The following is an 11,869-nucleotide window of genomic DNA, read 5'->3' as shown; positions in this document are numbered from 1 at the left end:
TTTTAAAAATTTTCCTCTTTTTTTTTTTAAAGACAGAGTCTCACTCTGTCACCTAGGTTGGAGTACAGTGGTGCGATCATAGCTCACTGCAGCCTCGAACTCTAGGCCTAAAGTGATCCTCCTGCCTTAGCTTCCCAAGTAGCTGGGACTATAGGCACTTGACACCAGGCCCAGCCAATTTTTAATTTTTTTGTAGAGATGGGGTCTTGCTACATTGCCCAGTTTGGTCTCGATGTCCTGGCCTCAGGTAATCTTCCTGCCTCAGCCTCCCAAAGTGGGAGCCACCACAGCTGGCCAATTCTGTGTTTTTGACATGTATTCAGTTGTATAACCACCAACACAATCATGACATATAAGGGGCATTTCTGTCACCCTCCAGATTTCTTTCTGCCTCTTTGCAGTTCATCCCCTTCTCACACCCCTGGGCCTTGGCTTGCACTGATGTACATTCAAATACTATAGCTGTGCCTTTTCTATGATTTCATATAAATGGAATCATACAATAACTTATCTTTGGTATCTGGCTTCTTTCACTTTGCATAATGTTTTTGAGATTTATTCTGTTGTATGTGTCAGCAGTTTCAGTTAATTGTTAGGGAATATGTCACTGTATGGACATACCACAGTTTGTCCATTTACCAGTTAGTGAGCTCATGGATTCTTTCCAGTCTGGGCTATTAGTACATTGCACTTAGGAGATTAGAAAATCTCCTTCAAGAGAATTTTGCATACCAAGTACAGTTTTGCCTGAAGCAAAAGTGTGCATGTGTGTGTTAGAGAAGATGGAGTGGATTTTCAGTTAAAATAGTAAGGATAATACTACCACAATTATGTTTTAATATTAACAATTTCAAAAGATAGCACATTTATTTCCATACTCCAGTGCCAACATCAAGTCCAACTATAAGCTCAGCAATAAGTTTTAATTTTAAATCCATTACAAGTTAATAGCTCATTTCTTGTGTTAGGTGCAGTGCTGAGGTCTGATGTACATGGAAGAGCAAGAAAGATTGGGCCTCTGTCCTTTTAATGATAATTTGACAGCAGCAATAGACCTGCATAGAGCAGTAGGCAAATACGGTGATGTGGGTGTGGTAGGAGATGTGAACAAACCAACTAAGTGTCCAGTTCCCACAGGAGAGACTGATTTGGTTAAACAGTATCTCGGATGACAGGTAAATACTTCTATAACACCAGTTATTAATACCAATTAGATGTCCAGAGTTCATTAATTTGTTAATAATTTATTTTGGACCCTTTGTGGAGATGAGGATCCTAAAGGAATAGTAAGAGCCTTATAACTTGAAGGAGCTACTTAACCTCAGTTTATACAATTATGAAATGGAATCTAAGGGACACTCGTAGTATTATTACAAGAAATTATTGAGTTACTACATACAAAATAATTAAATTCTTGCCTAGTACCTAATGGGCTTTCAATAAATATTTCCTCTTAGAATTACTATTATATAAAGCGGGGCAAAGCTGATGACCCAGTCCGTGACTTGCAGGAGCACCACTGAACACTAGGTGGCAGCACCGAGCCTTGTTTTCTGCTCACTGCACCCACGCTGGACTCCTCGCAGTTGCCCTGTTTGGCCACGTTGATATCTTATAACCTTTTTTCCCTTATCTTCTGATGGGAGTGTTATTATTGGAAGACAATTTGGTTTTTTTTTTTTAACCTATCAGACCCTTGATATGGGGGAAAATTGGTACAATTTACAGGGCCTTGTGGTCTTATGCCCACACTGACCATGTTTTATATCAGCGTATATTTGATTTTGCTGGTAAAGCAGCCAAAGACAAATTATGCAATTTCACCTGCTCCTGGCCAGGCTGTGGCCTGTCCAGTATGACAGAGTTATGCCTGAGACCAGGATCAGTGCACCTTCAAATAGGCAGTGCACACCTGGCTCTTCTTGGGTGGCCCAAACACAACTCCAGCTAGGCAGGCTAGCAAATGGCTTCCAATGAAAATGGCTCAATGCCGAAAACAGTAAAAAAAAAAAAAAGATTAAATGTCTAAAGAGTATTCTCGATGTTATTTCAAACAGTAATGTAATTTAGCAACTGAAAACTTCTAAGAAAAATGAGTTGAGAATGAAGACAGTATTTCTCAATGAGGATATACAGCCTCAACTGCACTACCTGCCCACTTTCCTTTTACACACAAGCCCCCTTAGGGTCTTATCACACTGTCAAAGTTTATGACAGGTCCCAGTGAAATCCCATCCTCAAATGCAATCGCTCCCATTTCCACACTCCAAAAGCATCGGATCTGTGCCTGACTTTTACTGCCTTTACCACTGACTGTCTTTGGTTGAAGTTACAAGGTTGTGGGCTGAGCTTTGACTAGGATCCTTGAAAGGTTAGGTTATGCCAACTCCTATGACTTACAAAATGCGTGATTTTAAAAGTCACTTAATGTCTCTAATCTCCTTGTTCAAGGGCCAAGAATACTCTTATTTATGCAGAGTTGTCCTATGAGGGATAAAGAAAGCAGGAGAATGTGATTTCTAAATCATAACTGGTCACAGAAGCATTACTTGTAAAAATACTACTTCCCTTTATTGTGGCCATTGCTGTTTCTTTGGGTTTCTCTGGGATGGGAGGCTGGGGATGGGTGGGCTCTGTGGCGTAGGGCTGTTAGGAGGCAGAATTGTCAATAATCAATGAGACCTTTGGTCTTGGAGATCACATACCGGAAAGTGATGCCAGGATGATGGCAAAGAAGTGAAAGAGCTTACAGGAAAGGTCTTGTCATTCGCGGAGGGTGAAGAGGTTCTGGCTTTTTATTCATCGAAAGTTGAGAGCTTGTGTGTCAGGCACTGTGTTGACTACCGAGGATATAACTGTGAACAAAAGCAAAGTCTCTGATCTCATGAAGCTTACATTCCACTGGGAGGATTCAGACAATTAAAGATCTGTATCAGGTGGTGATAAGTAAAAAAATAAAGCAGGTCAATATATGGAGAGTGTGCTTTAGATCGGCTAGACAGAACAGCAGATCCTTCTGATACGAGAACAGATAAGAACTGAGTGAGTCACGCACACATCAGGGTGAACAGGGTGAAGGGTCGCCCTTGTAGCAGGAACAGCAAATGCAAGAATCTGGAGGCAGCAGTGAGTCTTGGTGCTTTTAACACTGAGGTTGTGTTTTGGTGGGCTGAGAAAACGTCAGACAGGTGGAGGCTCACATGAGACCCTCTTCTCCAGGGCCTGAGTTTATCCCTCCATCCAATAGGAGGAAAAGGAAATCATAATGCCTGCTCCGATAAGGGTGGAAATTGGTATCTCATATGAGCCAGGGTAAAGAGAGTGTTGGAAATTGAAATGAGAAGCCCTTGTTACCCCAGGAGTCTGGCCTCTTTATCCAGGACAGGACAGTCAGCATCCTTTTATCCCCCCGTCCCCTTTCTTACCCTGATACTTTTTTGTTTGCTTATTAATCTAGGCAAGAAGTATTTTAGAAGTCAGGCGGGGCTAGCAGGAGCCAGGAGAGTAGCTACAATGACTTCAGTGCTGGTGGACATACAAGAGGAGGTGACCTGCCCCATCTGCCTGGAGCTCCTGACAGAACCCCTGAGTGTAGACTGTGGCCACAGCTTCTGCCAAGCCTGCATCACACAGAACAGTGGGAAATCAGTGACGAGCCAGGCAGAGGAAAGCAGCTGCCCTGTGTGCCAGACCAGCTACCAGCCTGGCAACCTCCGGCCCAATCGCCATCTGGCCAACATAGCCAAGAGGTTCAGAGAGGTAGCCTTGGGCCTGGGGAAGCACCCGGAAGTAATTCTTTGTGCAGACCATGGAGAGAAACTCCAGCTCTTCTGTAAGGAGGACGGGAAGGTCATTTGCTGGCTTTGCGAGCGTTCTCAGGAGCACCATGGCCACCACACGTTCCTCATGGAGGAGGTTGCCCAGGAGTACCAGGTGGGAGCCCAGGATGGAAGGACATGGGGAGGAATGGGGTCCTTGGTGGGAGATTTGAAATTTTATCATGCTCTCATCTAATTTTTTATAGTCCTCCCATTTATCTAGAGGATGAACCTAGAAACTTTGTGGTTAGGTGCTTCCCCCAGGAGGACAGGGAGTCAGCCTACTCCTGTTGGTTTCCATCCCTCTGTATAAAAGATATGTTGGCCAGAGGTTTTCCATCCTAGGGCAGGGTAGGCCTGTTGGGAGGTCAGCATAACCTCTGCCTCATTCATTCCCTATCTGGGTAGTGAGGCAATTGGAAGCTTACTGCTGCTTGACCTCGTGTGTTTCTTCCAGGAGAAGTTCCAGGAGTGTCTGAAGAAGCTGAAAAAAGAGCAGCGGGAAGCTGAGAAGCTAGAAGCTTTCATCAAACGGAAGAGGGTATCCTGGAAGGCAAGAAGGACTCCTCCTGAGGGTGTCCTGGGTCGGGAATCGGGGCAGGTCATGGCAGCCTAGGGCAAAGGAGTCCTGGTCCTGTCTGTCCCCTGATGTTGTGTCTAGAAGAGCTTTCCTTTGCCTAGTCCCTGGCTGCATCCTTTCCAAACTGGGGGAGGAGAGGGGTAGCTAGATAGCAAACATACCAAAAGTGAACCAAGGTTTTTGGAGATAATCACATAGGAGAGGAACCATGGCTGCGGGTTGCCCTGAATTCATAATTCTGGGTCTTATTCTACAGTTTCAGTCTCACTGGCCTCCTGGGAAAGACAGGTTAGTTCCAGGCCAATGATCCCTACATCGACACTCAGAATTGAAAGGAGAAGCTGGTGCAGAGTCAAGAGAGACCAGGGAGGCTGCCTGGAATCTAAACCTCATCCAGGAATCAGAGTCTGTATCTAGAAGGTCTAGATCAGGCAGCCTGGGGCTAATGGTCTGGGGAGAGCTGAAGGGGGAGCAGAAGGAAAGAACAGGTTCTGCAGGCCGGCACCTGCGGGCGTTTACCCTTCCCCTGACAGTGAGGCCTGGCTCAGGAAAGCAGTGCCCTGTAGAGGAGACCCTCAGCCCAGCAGATGAGAGCCTCTTTCTCGTCCCTGTGTTTGAAGAATCAGATGGCGCCTGAGAGACGCAGGATCCAGACAGAGTTTAATGATCTGCGAAGCATCCTGGACAAAGTGGAGCAGCGGGAACTGAAAAAGCTGGAGCAGCAAGAGAGGAAGGGGCTGAATATTATAGAAGAGGCTGAGAAGGAGCTGGCCCAGCAGAGCCAGTCCCTGAGAGAGCTCGTCTCAGACCTGGAGCATCGATGCCAGGGGTCAGTGATGGAGCTGCTGCAGGTAAAACCCTTGAGGGAGCCGGATCTGAGCGTCGAGAAAGAGAGGGACTAACTTTCCTTCCTTTCTTGGACATAGGACTAACATCCTCCTGGGGACACACAAAAAAATCCCTTTGTCCCTATAGTGCCTCTTCCCTATTAAACTAAAGTCATGTGGGGTAAAACATAAGATAATTTAGACTACAAATGCTAAGGGAAAGACCCATTTTTATTTGTACAGGGTGGCCCAAAAGTTTATTTGATACTGTGGAGAAGATCTGTTGTATCCAGTGATGTTCTATAGAAGGGTTTTCCAATCTCGGCACTATTATCGACATTTTAGGCTGGATAATTTTTTTGTTGTGAGAGGCTCTCCTGTATTTTGTAGGATATTTAGCAGCGTCCTTGGCATTTACCCACTGGATGTCAGCAGCACCACCCCCGGTGTGACAACCAAAAACTTTTCCATATATCCCCAGGGAGTGCACTGTTCTCCCCCGGGTGAGAACCATTGCTCATCAGGCACTTGTTTCTGATGCTGCGCTGGGACTTGTCAGGTGCTTTTTACCCAGCTTAGTCACAGGCAAACACGTGCCAAACTCAAGTTGTTTGAGAATTTTGTATGTAATTCCAGCCCTTCTTTGCTTGTATTCTCTTCTCTAGGGCTCTGGGGGTTGGGCTCTGGTCCCTGTGTATGTAGGTTGGGTGGGTGGAAGGTATCAAGTCTAGAGAGGGTGGATGGAGGAACGTGAACTGAGGTTGACATTTGAGCAGCTGCTTTCTACATAGAGTGAATAGTGTGACCTTGTGATATTCTGCTGTTGCTTTTTTATTTGCCTTCTTGCTTTCCTCTTGCTCTTTCTTTGGTAGTAGAATAATTATCTGTTTACTTATTATTCTTGGGTGTTAGGATTGGAGTCATGGGGTAGTTGCTTTCTACCTAGTAGAGCTTTTCTTCATTCACTGTTTTCTGCTTCACATCTTCATTTTTTCTTCTGGCCTCTTGTTCTTGTCTTTGATATTAGGTTACCCTAATACTTTCTTCTTCACCCCTTTGCTCTAGCTCCTCAACAGACTCCTCGAACTATAAAAATTTTTCCTTAAATGAAAACAAATCAAAGCACCACATATACTCACCATCAAATTGGTTTTAACTGATCAACACTTAAGTGCACATATAGTATAACATTCATCGGGTGTTGGGCCGGGGGAGGAGGGGATGGGTATATTCACACCTAATGGGTGCGGTGTGCACCGTCTGGGGGATGGACACACTTGAAGCTCTGACTTGGGTGGGGCAAAGGCAGTATATGTAACCTAAACATTTATACCCCTGTAATATGCTGAAATAAAAAAAATGTTTAAAAAAAAGCAAACAATCATCAATTCACATTGCTAGTCCAGATACTCCCACACTCAGTGGTATGACTGCTCCATGGACGTTTAAACTTGAGTGTTACCTAACAATCAATTTTCCAGAATTCTTCCATCCTGTGAGACTCTTTCTTCTTTTCCATATGTGTATGACATTGTTGCCCACTAAGATTTGATAGCCAAGGTATAAGCTTCAAAATGTGAGCACTGAGAATAATGTCAACATAAGAGAAATAGCCATGAAGTGGCACACCAATTTGATCATTTACACTCCTCAGTACAGCTGTGATTTAAGATTGATATAATCCTGGATATTTAATACAAATTGACACATCCAACTCCTCTGCCACTTCTGCCTTCAAACTAGCTTGAGTTGTATTTCTGTGGAATGCAACCATAAATAGCCCTAATACAGAGAAAATAGTTATTCCTCTGTTAGATCAAACCGTTGGCCTTTTCTTCAGGGTTATTGAGGTGTATAGAGCAGAATTAAGAGAGACCAAATAGACAATTGGACAGTTCTGCTGAAATAAGACCAGCAGTGGCAATGATGAAGGTGAACGGCAGGTGTCTAAAAGAAGTTAAGAGTGTGAAATGGACTGGTTTGGCCCACAAATGGGGTGTCGGGGTGAGTATATGGCAGTTTTCGTGACAGTATTTGGTGACTGAGTGGATGTTAGTATCAGACAGGAGGATAGAAGATATGAGAACGGTTGCATTAATAAGTTTTCTTTTAAACATCTTGAATCTGAGGTTCCCATGGCTTGTTGGCTGGGGTATACATTAATCTGGATCTGCGAGATCTCAGCAGAAGTACATATTTGGGAATCATCAACCTATGTGTGTTGATGTCAGGGGATGGATGAAGTCAGCAAAGGTTGGGTAGGAGGTTAGAGGAGGTGAGGTCTGAGAAACAGCCGTATTTAAGGCCCAGGAACCTGTGTCTTAGGCAATCAGAATAGAATGTAAGCTACTCAAGGGTGGAAATGATGACTTCATCATCTGAGATTCTCTAGGACCAGGCACAATGCCTGACAAATGATAGACACTCTCCATACATAACATCATACACATGCGCGCGCGCGCAGAGTTGTAGAAATAAAGGTACTTATGAGTCAATTGAGTCGTTTTCTGATGTCTTCGCATGAGCTCTCAGGGACTGTCTGCACTGAGTTTTTATCTCTACTTCGTGGCCTCCACGCTGGGGCTGGCTTTTTTCCTGTCATGTCATGGGGTGGTGGAGAGAGAATGAGGAATTTGGATGAGACATGACCTACTAATCCTTAATTTAACCTGTCTTTTTCCTTCCTAGGATGTGAGTGAAGTCACAAAAAGGTATGTGTAGGAGAACATGAGGTGGTTCCCTTGGACTGATAAACAATTCCTGTGCTCCTAGAGTTATCCTGTGGTCAGTGGTAAAGGGAAACAGGGAGGATTCAAGACTGTTATGTCTTGAATTGCTCATCACATGAGAATTTGGGGGTTCTAAAATAAAGGGAATGGACTGGCTTTGGTGGTAGAAGGATTTGGGTGATGGGAGGTCACAAATTGGGGATGGTAGAGTGTCAGCGACTCCTCTACCACTGCATCACGTGACTCCTTTTCCACAAACCTCTGCACCTGCTTTTAGCCCTGAGTCTCATGGTTTATAGCCACCTCAAAACACACCACAGGGATTTTCTTTGCACATGCATTTTATCAGAGGGAAATTCCCATCAGCATTGTTTCCCAAGGCCCAAGAATTTTCCCTTGGGACATCTGCCGTAAGTTTCCTTTTCTCCTTTGGCTTTGGAACAGTCCAGGCCTTGCTACCTGGTTCTCAGATTTCCTTTGGTCTCATTCGCAGTAAGAACCGAGGCCTGAGATTTTGAGCGTAGTGGTATTTGGCCCTGGAACAAAACATGCTCTCTGTCATATACTCTGGAATCTCATGGAACAGGGTGACATCTAAAGCTTCCCCCACACCTGGTACCTTCATGCTCCCCACAGACATGAAATATGAAGCCCACTGTCCCTTCACTCTCCATTTGGAGGTGAGGACGTCTCCTTTCTCCATCTGGCGTAACATTCCCAGAGACAGAGAATCCTAAGATGCTGTTTTGAAGGCCTTTCTCCTTTGGGTTTCTTAGAAACCCTGGGGCCTAAGCTCACAGACTCTACCCAAGGAAGCTCTTCACTTGATACTTTCAAAGCCCCCGTAGCGGGTTCCTGGTGATCTGCCTGGCAACCCAGACGTCTCCAGCCCTGCTGATAGGTATTGACATTGTAAATAGTTTATATCTTTTTTAGAGATAGCAAAGGATTCCCCAGTCATTATTTTACTGAATTTCATACTATCTCTAGGACACAGAGAAAGGAAAATTACTGTACTTGTATTGTATTCGGTATTGTTCTAAAAACAACAACAGAAGAATGAGGCTTTAGGAGGTTACATCTTACCAAAGTCTACATAGATGGTGAGAAGCTAGTTTCTAGGCCAGGTCTTCTGGCTCCAGTGCCAGGGCTCTTTGCAGAATGATGTCGAGTTTCTTCAGGGAAGTGCTGAAGTTCATCGATGGGCCTGGGAGTGAGGGGGACAGAGTGTTGGAGGAACCCACAGTCGGCAGTGTGAGGACTCACGAGGTCTGTCCTCTCCAGAAGTGAGTTCTGGACCCTGAGGAAGCCAGAAGCTCTCCCCAGCAAGCTGAGAAGTACGTTCCGAACCCCAGACCTGAGGAAGATGCTGCGAGTGTATAGAGGTAAGGAGGTTCGGGGAGAGAGTTTGGTTGCCGAAGAAATGAACAGGGTAGAGCATATAGTTGGTATCTGGGATAGTGGCCAAGGGGGAAGTCCCAGAGGGAGGCACATAGTGTGCTGAAGAAGATGCAGTTTGTGTTTAGGGGAAGACGACACAGCCAGTTCACATCCTCACAGAATTCCCTACAACTCCCCTCAGTCTGAGAAGGGGAGGGAGATCAGAAACTGAGACCATTGGTCCTGTTCAACATTGTTGACTCCCTTCATAATTGCAGAGCTGACCGATGTGCAGAGCTACTGGGGTAAGTAGAAACCGCGACCTCTGAGCTGACACACGCGTTCCCCTTTCCCGTGCTCCTCCCTGGACGTCCCCGCGCACGCACAGCTCTGCGCCTCGAAGCCTCCCCGTCCCCCACCTCAGCGTCTCAGTTCCTCCCGCCACCTCCCGTGTCCCCTGTTCTCGCTGTTACAGCACCCACATACCCATTCTCATCTGCTGATGTTGTACCTCTTCCTGCAGTGGACGTGACTCTGAACCCGCACACGGCTAATTTAAATCTTGTCCTGTCTAAAAACCGGAGACAAGTGAGATTCGTGGGTGCGAAGCCATCTGAGCCTTCCTGTCTGGAAGAGCATTATGACTGTAGTATCCTGGGCATCCAGTACTTCTCCTCAGGAAGGCATTACTGGGAGGTGGATGTGGCCAAGAAGACCACCTGGATCCTGGGGGTGTGCAGCAATTCAATGGGACCCACCTCCTCTCTCAGCCAGTGTGCTAAAAATCCCAATGCTTACTCGCGATACCAGCCTCAGAGCGGGTACTGGGTGATCGGGCTCCAGCATAAACACGTGTACAGGGCCTACGAGGACTCCACCGCGGCCCTGCTTCTCTCCATGACGGTGCGCCCTCGCCGGATTGGGGTTTTCTTAGACTATGAGGCTGGCACTGTCTCCTTTTATAACGTCACGAACCATGGCTTCCCCATCTACACTTTCTCTAAATATTACTTCCCCACCACCCTGTGCCCATATTTTAATCCTTGCGACTGTGTAGTTCCCATGACCCTGCGTGGCCCAAGCTTTTGAACGTTCTGCTGTCTGCTGTCCCCACCAATCTGAGCTGTACCCTTCACCTTGCGGCTTATCTGCACATGGTTCTCCTTTCCGATCTCCTGTTTTTGTGTTCTCACTTCTTTCCTTTTGAACATTTATTCAGTACTAGGATGTGCCCAGTGGTGACAATCAACATCCTTGACTAATTACAGACCTTGCTGTGGGTAGGGGGGAGCGTGATATTTTGCCATCACGCATGGCATTTGATAGAGGTTTTCAGTTGATGCAGAGGATCAAAGAAAACTCTCTATTAATTTGCTATGAGTTTTTGTACTGAATGAAAAATTGGATTCAACAGATTTTTTCCTATAATTATTGAGATAATCTTATGTAATTTTATTGTTATGATAAATTAAGTAAATTGTTTTATTTCAGTTGTTAAATCTATCACAGATTCCTGAAATAAACCATTATTTGTTATATACAATACTGGATTTGTTTTTCCTAACACATTTTTTAGATTTTGTTTTCATCTAGCCTATAATTTTGCATTCTTGTGATATCTTTGTCAGGTTTTATAAAATGCAGTACTGAGTAAAGAAATTGCTGTGCTTTTGTGTAATTATATATAGGATTGAGCTCTAAAAACAAAATGTAATGTTAATTTGAGGAGCTTTAAATCCAAATTGAAGGAGATTGTAACTTTAGTCTTCTACAATCTTCAACCTTCATCTATAAATTTAAGAGTAACAATCAAAAAATAAAGAAAATAGATCTTTCAAATGAATTGAAGTTTAAAAAAAGAGAGGGGAACAGGAAAATGATCAGTTCAATACACATTGTTCTCTCAGAATGGGAAGAAATGCAAAGAAAAAATATGATTAATATAAAGCACTTACAGGAAGAGGATGATTTCTTCCAGCTTCTCTACACATCCTCCTTTATTTTTTTATTTTTATTTTTTGACACAGATTCTCACTCTGTTACCTAGGCTAGAGTGACGGGCGTCAGCCCTGCTCACAGCAGCCTCAAACTGCTGGGCTCAAGCAATCCTGCTGCCTCAGCCTCCCGAGTAACTGGGACTAAGAAATAAATTTCCTTGGTATCTGATCCATTAAATATTTTTTGGATTTCTTTTTCATAACAGTTTAGCCTGCTCTATCACACTAAAAATGTGAAGCCTAGAAGGCCTCTACCCAACCCCCACTTCAAAAAAAGGTCAGGGCTGCAAACTTACTCTCATAAGTGTCCCCTTCCCTCTTATTTTCCCATGCAATAAGCTCTAGGAAAAAGAGGTTAGCCCAGGCTGGGCGCGGTGGCTCACGCCTGTAATCCTAGCACTCTGGGAGGCTGAGGCGGGCGGATTGTTTGAGCTCAGGAGTTCGAGACCAGCCTGAGCAAGAGCGAGACCCCATCTCTACTTAAAATAGAAAGAAATTAGATGGACAACTAAAAATATATAGAAAAAATTAGCCAGGC

At 44.7% G+C, this 11,869-nt stretch overlaps 1 protein-coding gene across 1 annotated transcript in view; it reads left to right on the top strand.

Moving 5' to 3' along the window:
• Positions 1–3,495: 3,495 nt before the first annotated feature.
• The window catches only part of LOC105818436 (tripartite motif-containing protein 34-like), a 30,206-nt gene continuing 21,832 nt past the window's right edge, over positions 3,496–11,869 (top strand). Inside the window, 6 exon segments of the mRNA XM_012654430.1 lie at positions 3,496–3,933; positions 4,276–4,371; positions 5,019–5,249; positions 7,914–7,936; positions 9,239–9,339; positions 9,613–9,639. Coding sequence (XP_012509884.1) covers positions 3,514–3,933; positions 4,276–4,371; positions 5,019–5,249; positions 7,914–7,936; positions 9,239–9,339; positions 9,613–9,639 — 898 coding nt within the window. The 5' untranslated portion in view covers positions 3,496–3,513.

This window comes from Propithecus coquereli, unplaced genomic scaffold (assembly GCF_000956105.1).
Source record: "Propithecus coquereli isolate 6110/MARCELLA unplaced genomic scaffold, Pcoq_1.0 Scaffold44, whole genome shotgun sequence".
NCBI classification, from domain to species: Eukaryota; Metazoa; Chordata; class Mammalia; order Primates; family Indriidae; genus Propithecus; species Propithecus coquereli.
The sequence above is the reverse complement of the archived record's forward strand: the minus strand, read 5'-3'. Positions and strand labels throughout refer to the sequence as shown.